Source organism: Lutra lutra, chromosome 3, assembly GCF_902655055.1.
Source record: "Lutra lutra chromosome 3, mLutLut1.2, whole genome shotgun sequence".
NCBI lineage: Eukaryota > Metazoa > Chordata > Mammalia > Carnivora > Mustelidae > Lutra > Lutra lutra.
The window spans coordinates 51387165-51405615 of record NC_062280.1 but is presented as its reverse complement, the minus strand read 5'-3'; the positions used below and the strand labels follow the sequence as shown (position 1 = coordinate 51405615).

Genomic DNA, 18451 nt, shown 5'->3' with positions numbered 1-18451 from the left:
TAGAAAATGGAAAAGCCTCTTGTTAATTCCTTTTTCCAGTCCTACTTTATTTGGTATATCTGCTATCATTTTCTCTGCATTTACTAGCACATACAAATACACACAAACATATAAATATACATAATTTTTTTTAACAAAAAGTTACTTTTCTGTGTCTTGCTTTATTCACTCAGCAATACATCTTACACCTCCTTCAGTGACTGCCAGGGTCATCTACCATATGGATATATGTAAGCTGAGCACTAAGGAGAGCACTTTTAAAAATAAGGACTCTAAGGGTGATTTTTACTTCCCTATTTTACTTTTGCCTTAAAAGCATTTCTATGGATGATTCTATGACTTGAGTAGAAACAAGCCTCCTTAAACCTTACAACATCTGCTTCTGGGTTTCTCCCCTCGGTGTGGTATAGAATTTTGCCACTCACTTCCATCTTCTGTGACCACAAGAAATTCAAAAGCCAACAAGCCAAGTTTTACTTACGTTACCGCATACTGCGCAAATGACAGATATTCCACTAGAACATCAAGACCTCTGTTTTCTTCATTCAGAAACTCTCTGACCCATCTGTCAAAAAATAAAGACAATTATTACAGAGGTTCATCACACGGTCTGCTGTGAGAGAGCCCAGGGAACGCTGTTACTGTTCTGCCAGAAACATTCACCGAAAGGGAGTAATGGAGGAAGGCCTAGACTCCATCACACCTAGGAGGAACTTTTCCATAGTGCAACAAAAAAAAACCCAAAACCAAAAAAACCACAGCATTTTGGGGCACCTGAATGGTGTAGTCAGTTAAGCATCTCATTCTTGGTTTCGGCTGAGGTTATGATCTCAGGGTCCTGGGATGGAGCCAGTGCCGGGCTCTGCACTGTGCGTTGGGGGCAGGGGGGCCGCAGGGGGGAGTGTCTGCTCCAAGACTCTCTCTCCCTCTGCTTTCCCCACCCCCCCACCCTCTCCCTAAAATAAATAAATCTTTGGTAAACAAAAACAAAAACAACTACAGCATTTCAACGTATAAGAAGAGGGGGCAAAATGTATACCTGCATCTCCCTTGCATTTTACTACTTGGGAGACTTAGCATAAAGTGTAAGAAGTATTCTAAAAAAGGAACTTGTTAACTGTACATTTTCCACCACAAGTGACCCACAGCCTGTTCAAGGAGCCAAGACTGCACGGGGAATGTGGCAGGCCTGGGATGTGACGACATGCACACTGAAATCCAGGCGTGATTCCAAGTCCACGCTCAACTCCTCCTTGGCACACTAAGCCATCGAAAACACTCAACTAGCCAATGAGACACCAGTGTCTAGGGGTTCCTGGAAATTCAATAGGGATCATGATTTGCTTAATTTTTTCCATGAATGTTAAAACCTCTTAAAAACTTGCAGACACCACATACCATTGGCAAAGCCAAGACATGACATATCATGTCTTTTTTTTTTAATTCATTTTAAGTAGTATCACCTTGCTTTTGAATGTGGGTTTAAATGCAGTTTACTGAGAATGTTTACTCATTTTCAATTGCACTTCATAGTAACTCTTAACAATGAAGCCCAGTGGTCAAGCTGAACCTTCAGGTACGGAAGATAAGCACCTGTCACCACCCATTGCAGATTTCCTCCAGGACATTCCTCTTTGAAGAATGTATGACACCTGATTAAACCTTCTCTGGGTTTGAGACTTCAACAAATAATAAGTCAAAAGGTCAGCATAAATGGACCTTGAGGTACATCAGCCAAATGCATTCCCAACCTGGTTGCCTTCCTCCATAAACACCAAGCAAAAAAAAAAAAGCCCCACCAGCTCTAAACACGGGACAGCCACTCCGGAAGCCAGTTTTATAAGCTATGAGAACACCACAATTGAATTTTAACTTTAAGGTTGAGCAACCCTTCAAAATCTTTGTCTTAAAGGAAGAAAAAAAATCTGGTGGACTCAGGATGCCTGTTTTAAAATTCTTTTGGGGGCTCCTTCTCCTTTGTTTCTGTTTGTTCTTTTGTTTTACCCTCAAGCTCATTCTTTCTCATACTTCTACCAACTCAGGGATGCAAACTCTGCAAACTCGGGCCTGCAGGGAGTCCCAGAGGGCAGCACAGCAGGAAAAGCAGACAGTGTATCCCTTTATTTTCCCCCACGTGCCTCACGCAGGCTATCACAAAATGTAGGCACCCAATACAGCCCCACGGAAGCAAATAACCGTTAATTAAAAAAAAAAAAAAAACTGGGGTGGCAAGCAAAAGAACCACCCATCGGGCCTCATGAGAGCTGGTCCTGAGTCCTGTTGAAACTTCCCTTCCAGACCAGCACATACACCAGATCGCGGCATCTACCTCGGGATACTTATGGCTAATTTATTTTAATGATTCCCCCTATACCACTAGATCTCAGGAGGCATGAGACGTTTTTAAGTGCTAATAATTAGAAGCCTAGAAAGAGGTAAACACACACACACACTACATTTTCTGTTTATAACCGGTAGGAGACTAGAGAAAGGCCGGCACTCACTATGAAATCCATGGATAGCTGTTCTTGAAACTCAAGCCTCTGAACAGCTTCTCCAAGGCTTCTCTGTGGCCCTGGCCTGTAGACTCTGACTGCACCACTGCGGCTGGCCCTCAGTGGCAGGTGTGCGGCGGGAATCCCCAGGGCTGGGTGCAGGGGTGTTCACTTTAGAATGCAAAGTCGCCCTCCATTCCAGAGTCTTCAGAGCCGTCTAAGTTCCACGTTCTCTATCCCAGTGGCTCATAAAAACACTCCAGTGTAGGACCTGAGAACCACCACTATTGTAGTGCCTTCTGGTTGACTTCCCAGACACACGGCCCCTAAGAAATAGGGATGGTCCGGGACACTCTGTGGACCTGTCATGGTCTCAACTGCCAGACCTCCAACTCAGGGAGTTTGGCCACAAAGCAGAGGAGGCAAATGACTCACAGAGAAGAAAATTTAAAAAAAAAAAAAAAGGAAGAGAGGGAGGGAAGGAAGGAAGGAAAGAGCCAAGTACATCCAGAGCCACGATTCTCGACTCAAAATGCTAATATGCATATATTTTGATTCAGGGATAAAAACTATTCTGAGCTTCTCCTGCTTCATCTCTATGCCCTCCTAGGTTCCTCCACCCTCACTTGCTGACTTGGAGCGTTAAGTGCCTTAACACAATGTTCAAAGTGAAGGGCAAGGACAAGCCACACGGTTCCTAACCAGTCAGCTAGAGTGTATCAGGTCCTGCCTCTGAGAGGTTCGATTCCACACAGCTAGCCCCGTTTCTCTAAACCATGCGATGTTCCCTGGGTCTATGATCTGGCCCAGACACCCCTAGGTGATTTAGCAAAGAGTAAGAGAACAATCCACCATGGCTGACTACCTATCTCCTCTGTCAAATGATACCAGGTTAGCAAAGTCACTGCAGCAAAAAGGCTACGGGTTTACAGGGAAAAAAAAGTCTTCAACCCCCTCCCTCACCTCTGGTTCTCTCAATCTCTGTCCCCGCCACACTTGGGATATTCTGTGTGGGAGAGAACAGGGGTGAGACTCAACTTCCGGGGAAAGGAAAACAATATAGAAAGAAAATGGGTAAAGATGAAAAATGGGCAACTTTCAAAGCAGTATCTTTAATCTAAAGGCATAAAAAAAAATGGATGTCCCATTATGTAGATTTATGCAGGTGATCATGCATGACATATCATAAATTTAGGGTTCCTCTAGTAAATAATTTCCATTTTTCACTTCTGTGCATGCTCCACACACTTTTTTACATATTGCCAGTACGCACACCGTTTCAAATTGGATGATTATAGGTTTTGGAACCTAGAATCGTTTCTGACTCCAACAGCACGCATCACTTACTGAGTACCCCACAGATTCAGGGTAATTACCATACGTTGTAAATCTGAATTAGGCAAATTCCAAATCAGGGGCTCAGGAGCTGGAAGAAACCATGATAATGAAAAATAGCTCTGGGGGAAAAAAATCTTTCTCAAGGAAGGGATCTGAGTGAAGACGCAAGAGTCACTGCTTTATTGTAGACAGGTCAAAGCTGTTTCAGAAAGGCTGGTTTCTCTTTGCCCTGTCCCCCGGCCCCCACTGCCAATTTTAGAATCTCATTGTTCTGCTCTAGAAAATGAAGTCTCAAGGGACCTTTCTGGTTCCAAACTTCTGAGATCAAACAAAGCAGACCCAAGATCACAAGATAAAGGGACAAGGGGTGAACTCCGTTTGTCTGTCTCCTTAGAGAGGCACTCCTAACACAGGCTGGAAACTGCAGCTGCTGAAAAATCATGAAAAAAAAAACAAAAAAAATCATGAGAAGCAAGAGAAAGAAGGTAAGCATTCCCCAGATTCAGCATCAGCTACCAAATCTATCCTGCAAGACGGCATCCCAAGTTGGGGCTCAGTGCAGCCCCCCACAGCACTAGGAGGCCCCGAGACCCTCTGAGGGGTTTGTGACATTACAACCATTTTCATAAAAATATTAAGATCATACTGGCTTTTCACATTGCTGGCACCTGCGTGATGGTACAAAAGGAATAGTGGATAAAACTGCAGCTGGCCAAAGTACACCTCTTTATTGTGTTCTCACCCCAGGCCCTTGGAAGGCAAATAAAAAGTCAGCTTCATTTGAAACGGTCCTTAATGAAGCAATGAAAATTATGGATTATTACTAATGCCTGTCCCTTGAGGTTATATCTTTTATATTTTCTATGTGACAAAATGGAAAGCCAACATAAAGTACTTTGGCTCCTACCCTAGGACCACAGTGGTCTCCAGGAAAAGCACCTGGGCAGTTGTTTGAGTCACAGACTGAACTAGCTGTTGTTTTTTACATGAAATGTAAAATGACTAACAACTGTGGTTATTCTGTCTTGGGTGTCTGACAGACATTTTCTCAAAAGTGAATGAAGTGAGCTTGCCATCTCGAGGAAAAGAACTGATGGTATTTGTTGTCCATGATAAAATTTGAGGTTTCCACCAAAAAAAGGAATATTTTGGAATACTTATATTGACCACAAGCTTGACAACTTCCTGGTACTTAAAGTATATTCAGATGAGACTGGTAATTATTAACAAATGCAACTGTTTTTATATTGTAGAATACAATGTCTCCACTTTTGAAAGATCGGTATAACCCAGTGAAACAATATTTTTCAGATGACCAATTCATGATGTTACCCAAAATTACACCTGGGTAGAAAGACCTATTCAATTTTCAAAACAGCAAAGTAAATTTTAATTTAACAAAGTACAAAAGCTCACTGATAGCATTTTAGATTCCACATTGCAAGGAACTCTAATTACTGCTCCTTGGAGGATGGTATACTATCAAAGAAGAATATCCAGGGGCGCCTGGGTGGCTCGGTGGGTTAGGCCGCTGCCTTCGGCTCAGGTCATGATCTCAGAGTCCTGAGATCGAGCCCCGAGTTGGGCTCTCTGCTCAGCGGGGAGCCTGCTTCCTCCTCTCTCTCTGCCTACCTCTCTGCCTGCTTGTGATCTCTCTGTCAAATAAATAAATAAAATCTTAAAAAAAAAAAAAGAATATCCACAATAATCAGAAAAGTTTATTTAAAAACCACTTTTTTCAGGGCGCCTGGGTGGCTCATTGGGTTAAGCCTCTGTCTTCAGCTCAGGTCATGATCCCAGGGTCCTGGGATAGAGCCCCAAATCAGGCTCTCTGTTCAGTGGGGAGCCTGCTTCCCCCTCTCTCTCTGCCTGCCTCTCTGCCTGCTTGTGATCTTTGTCAAAAAAATAAATCTTAAAAAAAATAATAATAATAATACTTTTTTCAAGTGACGTATGTGTGTAAGGCCAGGTTTTCTTCATACATATCCTCGCATACATATACAACATATTACAACAAATCAAATGCACAAAGAAATCTGAATCCAGCTGCTTTCTATTAACCAGATATTAAAGAGATGTGTAAAAATGTAAATCAGTCCCACCCTTGTCACTAATTTTTCCTTCTTGCTTTGGAAAATAGTTATTTTTCACCAAATATGTTCTCCATGCTATGTTTACCATTTTGTATTTATATATTTATATTATTTACCTTAAAATAAATACTAAATTTGATTGAATAATCAAAATTAACATTTATCAGTTTAAATTTCCAAAATGGTAAACATTAAGAGAAAAAAACTTCATATAAACAAAAGCATATTAGGGTGCAAAATAATTTAAGAGAATTAAGGAGTCCTAAATCAAAGAAATTTAATAATTTCCAGTGTAGATAACATCAGAACGTATCTAAGTTCAAATCTCAGTCCTTCTCGGTTATGTGGACTGGAGCAAGATAATAAGTGATTCAGTTTTCTCATCTATAAAACAGGCTCAGAGGTAAAGGCCAATAATAAGATTTTTGTAAGAAATAACACACTGAAAATGTTTAATAAATGATAAGATCGCAATCTTGAGGATTTCAAAGACTCGACAACTGAGAATGAATTAATTATAGGGTCGCTTGATATGCTCATACCCCAGACATGTTGTATACCTGTTAAAACCAGCCTTACTCTTATCTTTTGGCCTGGCCCAGCCAGAACTGAGTCACCGAGACACCAGGAAATGCAGGAGGAAAGACAAACCTTCTCTGAGAGTTTCCGGGCTCCTTCGCCTTTGTACAAACCTTGTCCCTGCCAGCTGGCACATTGCTCCCACAACCTCAGGCCCATTCTTTCAGCTCCAATGAGATAAAGTGAAATGAGCATCTTTCAGAACTTCTATGTTCTCCCACTCAGGATGAAAAGCAATTTTCTATCATAATGGAGAGCTTTATTTAAAATAAAGTACCTCCAAGGAGAGAGAAACTATCCCCCAGTGCCATGGAATAAAGCACATAAACCTATCCAGCTCACCACCATCCCCACACCCCTTAACTCTTATCATCCTGACATCCAAAATATCATGACATGTGCCCACTCACACCGCATAGCCAATGTGTTCTCACAGTGTGTGGCTCCTTTCAATGGTATTTCGAGTCATTTCAAGGGCTTGGATTAGTCGTAATCTAATTCTTCTCTATTATTATAGTTCCTAAGGGTAAGTGAATAAGATTTTTTTCGAGTCCAATTCTTATTTCAATTTGGCTCAAAGAAAATTAATTTTCTTTCTCAGAAGATTGCTCCATTTACAGAGTTTTAGGCTTATATCAAAACTCAGAACAGACCCTTCACTTGACAAAGCTGTAGCCTGGAATGTTATCTCAGCAAAGCCCCAGACTTTAAACTTAAAACACAAGCGTGTGCCAAGAATAACTTCTTCAGGACAAGTAGATTTTTAAATGTAATTCTTCCTTTTCATTTCTGGGAACTGCAATCTCCTAGGTGTCAGGGTCATTTCAGACAGAAAAGTACAATCTCTGTATGGAATTCCTTAGAGATACATAATATTATTGATTAAATATTGCTTGCAACAAGCCTAACGATAGTTATCATATTTTGAGTCATTACTTGTATGAGACCCTATAAGGTCTTTTATAAATTTATCTCATTTAACCTTGCAACATTTCTATTGGCAAATATCATTATCCTCATTTTATAGATGAGAAGTTAAGTTAGGTCACACGGTAAATAAATACAAAGAATTTATGTACTTTAGCTAAGTGACTTATCTAATAACTAATCAAGGGCATGGCAAAACCTGAACCAATGGGCACCCAATTATCATTCTATTACGGTACCTCAAGAGAGTACAATAAAGTCTATGAATCCCTTAGATAGCCCATTGCATTCCAAGAATTCCTCACTGTAGTAATTGATTATTTTCACATTACTGAATAATTCAGAAGATTTCCCAATCAAACGAGGTCAAGCGAGTTCATTTCCATCAGAATTAGAGTCCAGCACAGGCTTGGGTTTTCAGGACAGTCGAGACAGGTCCAAACCCTGGTGTGCATGGTTTCGTTCCACACAAGGCTATGCTAATAAGTGGTTGCATACAACCAGACAATGCACCTCCATGAATGTTTCTGCAGCTAAAGCCAAAGCTTTCAGAAAGTCTCACACATAGGTCGTAGACAAAGGGAAAGTTCAGATGCTCAAGAAGGAAGAAATGTGAGAATTGTTCAACATGCCTACGGCATCCAAAACAGCCCACCACTCCGATTGCTTACAGATTTGCACTGGCTCCCACCCAACCAGGGCTCTTCTACTCAGCCAACTCTGTATTGGAAATGACTGTCTTGCTTTGGTATTTGATGGTCAATTTCACGTTATTTCAGCAGTGCTTGAAGAAATGCTCATCGACAATTTGAGAAGCCCTAGCTGCAGCTCATTCCACCGTTGTCGGTCCCAAGTGCCAACAGTACAGGGTTGGACCTTACCAAATGGAATCTAGTTCCTGATCCCCAAATACTGGAAAGTATTTAAATTTCCCAAGCTTGGATGCCCAACTGTATTAAATCACTACAACTTTCACCCCCAAAAGACAAGCCTCATTGCTTTGATCCCAGAGTCCTGATTACCTTACTTCCTTTCCAGGAAAGAGCTGCCAGATTAAACTATATAAGAAAAAGAACATAGCATTTTGAACCCCAGCACCTGGGCTGTACAGCCATGGACTTTGCCGGAGTCACTCACCTTCTCTGGTCCCGAATGCCTTTTATCTGTAAAATTAACAACTAGGGAATCCTTAATTTCTCTTCTGGTTCTAAAGTCATGATTCTATGATCCACTGTTTGATAGCCCATTTTCTCAAACAAAGTGATTATCAACTTTAGAAATCAGTTATTTTCCAAATACTTCATTCTCAAGGTGACAAATGTACAGTTATCCTCTAGGAAATGAACATTCTCACCCAAGCTTCGTCATGTATCAATTAGCCTTGCAGATCCACAATTTTAAAAAGCTTATTCTGTAATCACTGTGGAAATTAACCATTTTATTGGCTTATACCTAAAACAGTCTGAAGTAGAAGTAAACTATTATTTATGTAGTATATTTTTTAATGGAATAACCCATTAAACTATACCGTAACATACATGCAAAACTTCATTTCCAATAGATCTGCAAAAAATGTCACAGGAGAAAGTTCTGAAAGATCAAAAATCTATAGTCTTCCTGCCATTAAATTCCAAGAATCAAAATGCAGAGAGGCTGAATAACTTGCTGGATGTCCAACAGGTACTTTAGGAAGAACTAAAGCTACAAAGTAGGATACCCGGTACCCCGCCACAGAGGTAAGCCATGTTATTCTAAGGCACTGTACAATGATGCTGTTCTAGGAGTAAGGGAGCATATGCTCAAAGTTGTACTTGCTAGAAGCAAGCCACATAAAAAACTCTCAGTAATGCTTAGCATTGAGATTTCCCAAGCTTTACTTTCTGGAGTGGATTTTACACTCCCAGTCCTAAAAATTTTGGAATGCAAGACGAAGAGACTCAGAACAACTCAATGCAATGAAGGGTATAAGGGGACATCATCCCAGCTTCTCTTCCCTTCTGGAACTGAAGAAAGGACAATAAAGCAGCTTCAATGAACGAGCTCGGAGAACTTCTGCAACAGCCAAGAGACAGCCAGCATCTGAGTTCATTACCTGGTGGGAGCCCCCAGTTTGCCAGGAATGGTCACACACCCAAGAGACCAAGCACTATCACTGCATCCAAGCAAAGAATTTTAGGATTGTTATAAACAGTCCAAATCAAAGGCTACTCTGCTTCTACTAATTCTTGTACAGTGAGCGATTCAAGCACCAACAAACGTTCCACCCATCTAAACCTCAGTCTCTTGACTTACAATGATCAGCAAGGAAGCTTAATTCTTTGGATATGATTCAGTCACTTTGTAAAGTGTCCAAAAGCCTTAAAGCCAAATGTGAAATGGGCACACTTACCCAATATGGTTGGTTCTTAAAGAAATTTCCAGTTCTCTTAGCACTTGTGTGGATTCTTGAACACGCCGTCTGAATTTCTAGAATTCAAGAACACATATTCTCACAAAACATTTTATCAACTGCTGTTAAATGCCATTAGTAATAAGTTTACCCCAATATGAAAATATCTCTGCTTTTAAAGTGGGCTTCTAAGTGAAATAAGGCAATTGTCAGGGAAAGACAATTATCGTATGCTCTCACTGATGAGGAATTGAAGAAACAAAACAGAGGATCATAGGGGGAAGAGAGGAAAAAATAAAACAAGACGAAATCAGAGAGTGTGGCAAACCATAAGAGACTCTTAATCACAGGAAACAAACTGAGGGCTGCTAGAGGGGAGGAGTGTGGGGGGATATGGTAACCGGGTGACAGACACTAAGGAAGGCATACAATGTAATGAGCACTGGGTGTTTTATAAGACTGATGAATCACTGACCTCTACTCTGAAACCAATAATACATTGTATGTTAATTAATTGAATTTAAAGAAAAAAATGCTAAAATAAAAAATAAATAAAGTGGGCTTCTCTCACCTTTCTTTTTGCAAAGGACACAAATCATTTTATCATGAAAGTCAGCTTATGAGAAAGGACCAGGAAGATTTTCTTATTTCATGTACTAGGTGTCTTTGAGTAAGTAGGCTACTTCTCCCTTCCCTACAACAATATTCACCAATATGCCCAAGTGTCAGGGGTCCCTGAAACTCCCCCCGCCCTAGTTTCAATGATTTGCAAAGACTCCCTCCTAGGACTTGGCATATAGTTGTCCTTATAGCTAAGACTTACTACAACAAAAACATACAAGGTACAATCAACAAAGGGAAAGGTGCATGGGCTGAAGTCCAGAAGAAACCAGATACAAGCTTGCAGCAGTCTTCTCCCAGAGGAATCACAAATGATAGTATCTGTAAAATGGGTCTACCAGGAAAGCTCACCAGGGACTCAGTGCCCAGAGTTTTTACTGGGGTCTGGTCACTTCAGCATCCTCTGCCTAGCACATACCAAAAGTCCAGACTCCCTCAAGCAAAAAGGCCTTCAGCACGCACCATATTGTTGGCACAGTGAATCATTCTTATCAAGGAAAGTTATGAACTCTCCTGAAATAAAAGTCCCCAGCTGCCAACCAAGAGCCAGCCACTCTGGGAAGCTGGCCTTTCTAAGGTAACCATCTCAGGACTGCTATGTTAATTATTTTCTGCAAAACCTAACATTTCCCAAGAATAAGCATTCAGAGTTACCTTTGCCCAGGTGCCCTCATTTGGAAGGTCCCTCCTACTTTGGGAATGCCCTTCCTCATTCCTTGGCCCATCAAAATCCCACAAATCCTTCCAGAACTCCCTCAGGCCATTCTTTCTTCAACAAACCCCTCTCTGGCAGTAAATGTATGCTTCTCTATCCTCTCAACTCTCAATGATCCCCACGTATCACTGGGTCAGGATGCACGTGGGCTCTCTGGAACCCAATTTCTTCCAGAAACACATATTTATATTAACTGAACTTCTGGGTCACTCTGGAAGTAGGACATTTGATGGGCCGCGCCTTCTAGGAAGAGTTCCATGTTTTCTGTGCTAAAAATTCAAACCACCTGCATATTACATGGTCTTCCAAGAAAAGGCTGTGGGAATTCCAGCTCAGGATGTTAGGGACCCTTCTCTGCTGCCACAATTGCAGTGGATAGAGAGTCATCCAGGTCCAAAGACGAAGGCATCCAAGGACAAGGAGGAATGAAGGAAGGCTGGAAAAGCAGGATGTGGGGTGGGGAGAGCCTGGCAGCCCCTGGTGTCCAGATGAAGACTGGAACCCTGCTCAGCATGGAGGGGTCCTGTCACCCTCTTCTCCTCTCCCCCCAAAATGCTCCTTACTAAGGCCCCAAGGAAGCCAACTGTCTCACAGTTTCCACATGGCTGCCATTCTTAAGGAACTCCAAAGACCTTCTTGGTTGTTAGAATCCAGGTATAGCCAGATATATGAAATTAAAGCATCCCCAATGCAATGAAAAAAAGAGCCACACCCCTCCTCTTTCATGTATCCTTTGGAGGGACACCTGAGTGTCCCCTGGAGAGCTTTCCAGCAACGAGGACTGCTGATGAGGCAGAGTCTCTGGCCACAGAGCTGAGGAAACCACTTCCAAGGTGCTGGGTGCTCTGGAAAGGCCATTCCCACATTAGAGTCACAGATGTCAGACAGCCTGCCCTTGTGACCTTGAGAAAGCAGCTCAGCATTCCCAGCTCTGCCTCCTACCCAGTTATGACTGGTTCCTGGTGGCCTTCACGGGTCCTCAGGGGGAAGGTCATCACGAGCCACAAAAGCACCCAGCATAGCACTAAGGACACAACAGGGTACCCAAAAAGAATCCGCTGAAGGACTAAGAGGCGTGTATCAAAACAGAAGACCTCCATGGAAACACCAGGAGATACTGGGAATGACAACAGGAGCAGATAACACTTCTTGAGAGTCACTACACTTTTGCAACTGCGTGATAACAGATAAAACCAAAGGGACTCTGCCCCCGTGTTACATTCTCTCAGGAACTGGGCCACTGCCAGTGGGACTCGGGGCTATGGAGAAGCCTTGGCATCCACCTCACTAACACATTAACAATGACTGCCAACGTTCTGCACTTTGACAACGTACTCAGCATGCTTCGAAACACCGCAAAGACAAATCACATGCCCGTGGGGAGCTGCGACAAGGAGCAGGTACCACCAGTGAGCCGTGAGCACCGGTCCCCTGGCCCTGTCCCATAAAAGGCAGACCCAGGGATGAGACCCCCAAAGGGGGCCCAAAGATCCCCACAATAGGTTTCATTTCACAATCTCACGGCCGGCAGAGCACAACCCCGCCTTTCTTCACGGTCCATATGCAGCCTACTTCCATGCTAGGCCTGAGCACACCCTCCCAGATCACAGACCAGCGCCACCCGGTACTCAACAAGGTGATTGCTGTGGAAGAGTCCTGCTCAGAGAGATGGCTCATTTAGGCTCTTCCTTCCCTGCCCAGGTTTCCAGGGTTCCAGATTTAAAGCTATTTAGAAGAAAAGCTAAACAGAATATACTTAAGAATTTTTTTTAGAAGACAGCAAATCAAATATCCTCTATCCGGTGTGAACAAATGATAAATGAGTGAGGTATTCGAGGACTCCAGACACAGTGAGGGGAAGACGACTCAGCCCAGACAGGCTCCAGCTCAAAATCTGGATTGGAAAACTTCCCTCTTCCCCGCTGCACTATAGCTGAGAATCTTAAACTCATTCTAACTGCAAGCCTGCCTTATTCCAAGCAAAATTTCCTTTCTCTAGGCTTGAGCTGAACAGATCATTTCCTCCTGCCAGCTCCCAACAGAAATCTTGCTCAAGCAGAGATGGTTAATCCAACATCCATTTTTTCTCTCTTTCTTTTTTTTTTTTTTTCCTTCTCAATTGAACAACTGATCTTGAAAAGCAAGGCACAGACCAAACCAGACCACTCAGATGAACAAACGCGGTCTGGGGCCAAGATTTCACAAGTGAAGGTCAGCCCAAACAGATATCCTTGTCTTTGTCCTTTATTAAGCTATTTGCAATGGAGCAAAACTAAGCAGCTTATTTGCCTTACATCCTTTGCCTCACTAAGGAATCATTGTTCCCGAATGGAACCGGAACTGTGCCAGGAGAAAGCATCCCGTTCCCTCCAAGCATCTCCTCCTTACAGCACTTAGGGATGGACTCTGAGAAGCCTTCTCAGGGAGTTTTCTTATTTTCCCCTTTCTCCTAAGAGTCCGTCGAATAGGGAGAGAACTATTCTACAGGGGTGGAACACGCTATGTATAAGAGGCACACTCAATCTGGACACAGACACCAGTGTTCCTGCCTTACTTAGCTGCCCAGTAGTGTACCAAAGGCCGGGGTCCGAGTCACCCAGCCCAAGGGTGTGCAAGCTGAAGGGATTTCTGGAAATATTTCTGAAGTAGAATCTTGCTGCTCCTTTAAAGCAGAACAGCCCCAAAACTTCCTGTTTTTTCCTGGGTTGTGTTTGGGGGGAGGGTGCCTTCATTTGACCCTCTGTCAGCTGATGGCATTGAAGGCAGCTCTATCCTTGGGAACGTGGTGAGTAAGAATGAGGCAGCGGTCTCATTTAGGGGGCCAGACAGAAGCTCTTTAAAGCAAAGAAACATGTGTGAGCCATATTTGGGGACAGGAGGCGGGCAGAGATCATGATACTCTGACAGGTACATTCTCAGAAGAGGCGGCGGCATCACAGTCTGACGCCAAAGTCTACAGCCCGATGTCATCATCATCCCAGACGGTATTTCTTCTGCTGGTCTCGTGTCAGGCACAGAAACTTCCAAAAGGAAGGAATAGTTGCCCTCATTTACTTATTTTTTTGGATGGGGGGGTGGGCAGTGAGTCAGGGGTGGGGGGCGCAGAGGGATATTTGGAGTAAAAGCAGAAGCTAAAGAAAAAGATTTTTTTAAAAAAATCACGAGAGCCCTGCAGACAGCGGGAAACTAGGAAAAGTGCGCCTTTCTTCTCTCATGAGTCACACCCCGAAACAACAGAGGGAATTCAGCTCCCGTTATTTCTGCTGCAGCCTGGAAAGCAGGAGTTGTGGGAGGTCAACCCTAAAACAAGTGCTCTCTGGTGACGAGTGCCCATACCCATCCTGAGCACGGACAGCTCGGTGCAGAGACAGCAAAGGATGGAGCCCAGCCCGCGGGGCTGTGCCAGGCTACATGCTTTACCACAAGGCATCGGTTTAAACCAATTGTGTGGCTGCACAAAGCACAGCCTGTTTGTAAAAGGAGAAAGTCAGTTGAGAAGGGAATCAGCTATTTTCTCCTTACCTTCTCGGGGCCGGGGGCAGGGTGAGGCCGGGGGAAGCGGGGAAGCGGCTAATAGCATCAACACAGGATGTGAGCGCACAGCTGGGATGACAAAGCCCCAGTGATTTTTCAAGGCCTCTGGAAATGCACCAAGGCATGAAAGACAAGTATTCCCTTCGCTAAGGCTGCTTTTTCCAGGGGCCTGAACACCTCTGGGCTGGACTCACTGCCCTGTGTAATTGGAAATGGCAGTGACTCACTACCCATCAGAGGTACGTGACTCACGTCTCAGGAAAGCACTCTCAAACACACCCCTGCATGAGAAGGATGGCTTTCTTCTTTATTTCTCATGGTGCCTGTCTCCCAAGACTGGTTTCCTGGAGGTTCCCGCAGAGGCGACAGTGCAAAGGAAGGAAGATCCCCTCCAGTGCACACTCACGAGGGAAGTGACAACAGGAGTGAAAACAAATCCCTCTTACCTTCCTGGTTACAGCTGGGTCCAGATAGCCCTTGAGCTTTTGAATGTATGTATGGGGAGGATTCTTCACCTGGAATCGTTCCTGCAGGAAGCACAAAAGTAAAAAGCATGAAAGTCACGGAGGCAAGAGCGTCGGCCACATTCCAACAGGTCAGTATGGCTGACACATGGCTGACCCACGGCTGACGCCCGTCTGCCACAAGAGTGTAGCCCCACAGATCACCTTTATGTATCTGCATGGCTTGTGAAAGGTTTTGAATTTTTACAGTGAATGATATTATCCTCGTTTTGCAGAAGAGAAAAGCAAAGCTCCAAGAAATTCACCACTTCCCTAAGAAGACGCAGTTAGTCAGCGGTACAAATGGGTTTGTCTGCCCTGCTTTGGGCTCTGGCCGCGGCCCGTTTCAGCAGGTCTTCAGTCCACTGCATAGTCTACGGGCCGTCTTCAATGTGGGCAAATCCTTTTCTTGGGAATAGGAGTCTTCAAACATACCAAAACCTTCACTCAAACTGGGTCAAGACCGTTTGTTTCAAAAATGAGTGGGGCACCTGGGTGGCTCAGTGGTTAAAGCCTCTGCCTTCGGCTCAGGTCATGATCTCAGGGTCCTGGGATCGAGTCCCGCATCGGGCTCTCTGCTCAGCAGGGAGAGCCTGCCTCCTCCTGTCTCTCTCTGCCTACTTGTAATCTGTCAAATAAATAAAAAAAAATCTTTAAAAAAAAAAATGAGTAAAGAGTCTCCTGCTAAGAGGCGAGTGAGCGTCTGCTCTCTGCGGGAGTGCCAGTGCACGGATGCGATCGTGAACGCATAAATGAGGCAGTCCCAAAGCCAAAGACCCAGAAATGTTTTTAACAAAGGCACAGTCACTGAAATAAGCTTATGAAGCCAGAATATATATATCCCAAGGTGGTATGGGAATGGAGATCTGGGGTGGGACCAGACAGTCTGGGTCACTAACAAGTCGAATGCTAAGGCTGTGCACGGAGGCACCACACTTGGGAGAAACTCAAGCCCACGTGTGTCAGCTTTCATAGAACGCAATGTCCAAAGCAGCCTAAGAAGCAGTAGTAAAAAACTGGGTACATGCCCACAAACCATAAAATGGCTAAGTGCTCGTATTATGTTCACACAATGGTATACCATATTCCGACGAAAACCAACAAACTGTACTACATGCTCCCATATGGACAGATCTTATAAAGTTGATGTTGAGCCAAAACAAATGTGATTTCACTTCTATGGATTCACAGGACGGGCAAAATTAAACTTTAATGGTAGGGACACATACATAAGCTGTTTTATTTGCTGATACACACATATATATCTAGGGAATGGAGAAAGAGAGGATTAGCATTAAAATGACAGGGGACTGAGGTGGGGGAAGAAAAATGCCCAGTGATCCCAAGGGGCTCCAAGGTTCTATATCTTCATCATGTAGTAGTCACAGAGGCACTGGCTTTACCCTGCTTAGGATGCTCGTCTTAGGTTTCACAACTTTTTCCGGACCTATGCTACCTTTCACACACATACAAGTTTAAATGAATCAGCTCTAAAAGGAAAAACTAAGATTCGTCATGAAATCAAAACCATTCTTAGGGTCTCTTCTACCCACAACCTCAAAAGATGCTTTTCTAATAATTCTTTCTAATCTGATTATTGCTTATGCCACAACGGAGTTTTGGAGTATTTTGCAACACTGACAACTAGCCAACATGTTCAAGTATGCGTTTATCCTCTATAAACTTGTATTTCTCCAACACAGGGAACCACAACATCCTTCCTGGTCCACTCAAGTTTTGCTTGCTTACAGCTTTAGAAAGGCTGAAAAATCATCTCATTATTATAAAAAAGATCATCTTATTAGAGAAAACATGTTTTGCTTTTAAAATGCTTTAATAATTAAGGCACTCACAGTAAGACACTTGTCCATATTTTCCCTTTATTTAAAAATGACGAGGAATTTCACAGTACATAAACTGAATCTCAATAGAGCTATTAACAAAAAGATTAACATATTATTTCTAATTTTTTAAAGATTTCAGTTATTTATTTGAGTAAGAGAGAAACGACAGCATGAGCGGGGAAGAGAGAAGCAGCAGCAGGTTTCCTGCTGAGCAGGGAGACCAAGGCAGGGCTGATCCCAGGACCCTGGAATTGTGACCTCAACCAAAGGCAGACCCTTAACTGACTGAGACACCCACATGCCCCAGCATATTATTTCTAATTATTCCCCCAAATTTTGCAAGCAACTTCTAAATAACAATTCATAAATGTTTGACATTCCTAATGCTATCAAATGGTCTATGTATAAAGCCTCCCCCCACTTTTATTTTGAATCACCAAGACTTCACTAAGGAACCAGATAGCATCCAACTGCCATAGGGCTTTAGCAATATCCCAGCTAAAGGCTAAAATAATCACCAAAAATGCCAAAAAAATGAACTGAGAAGCTATCTAGAAGCCAGTTATTATTTCCAACCTTGTGTATGACAATAAGTAATGCCAGAGATATTAGAATATCAAGAAAACTCATACTTTTTAAAAGCATAATCCTATTAACTATATTTAAAATTCCTATGACCAGGAACAACTCAAACTGTGCTCCCTTCCATGACAACAAACTTCTACCTCGTAAAGGTCTCTCAAACATGAAACTCAATGAATTTTTTTTTTTTTTTTAGGATTTTATTTGTTTATTTGACAGAGAGAAAGAAGATCAGAGGGAGAAGCGGACTCCTTGCTGAGCATGGAGCCCGATGTGGGACTTGATCCCAGGACTCCGGGATCATGACCTGAGCCGAAGGCAGTCGTTTAACCAACTGAGCCACCCAGGCGCCCTGAAACTCACTGAATTTTAACTCTGGCTAATACAGTAGTTATTTGAGGACCTAAATTTGAATCTGTGGACGGTTGCTGAAAGATGCCTAACGATTGTTGTTAAGGCAATGTCTTCACAACAGAAGAGCTGTATTTATTATAATAACGAAATCTGGGGGCACCTGAGTGGCTTTGTTGGTTGAGCATCTAACTTGTTTTGGCTCAGGTCACAATCTCAGCGTTGTGAGATCGAGCCCTGTAACAGGCTCCACTCTGGAGCTGAAGATTCTGTCTCCTTCTCCCACTGTCCCCTCCCACTCATGTGCCCCCACCTCAAAAAAAAAAAAAAAGTAAAATAATGAAATCTGGTTGACTAGCATATATAACATGTTGGCATTCACACAATTAGTGAATCCCATTTTTGACCATCAACAAATGCATCTTTCTCCATTTCCTACTCAAGATTGTCGTGACCCAGGGGGCTTTCTCAAATATAGAC

At 43.1% G+C, this 18451-nt stretch overlaps 1 protein-coding gene across 9 annotated transcripts in view; it reads right to left on the bottom strand.

Moving 5' to 3' along the window:
• The window catches only part of FMNL2 (formin like 2), a 320685-nt gene that overhangs the window by 92610 nt on the left and 209624 nt on the right, over positions 1 to 18451 (bottom strand). For all 9 annotated transcript variants that reach the window (XM_047721719.1, XM_047721722.1, XM_047721718.1 and 6 more), the window contains exons 3-5: positions 15138 to 15218; positions 9822 to 9898; positions 482 to 565 (exon numbers count right to left, since the gene is read on the bottom strand). In XM_047721719.1, coding sequence (XP_047577675.1) covers positions 482 to 565; positions 9822 to 9898; positions 15138 to 15218 — 242 coding nt within the window. The remainder of the gene's footprint in view (positions 1 to 481; positions 566 to 9821; positions 9899 to 15137; positions 15219 to 18451) is intronic.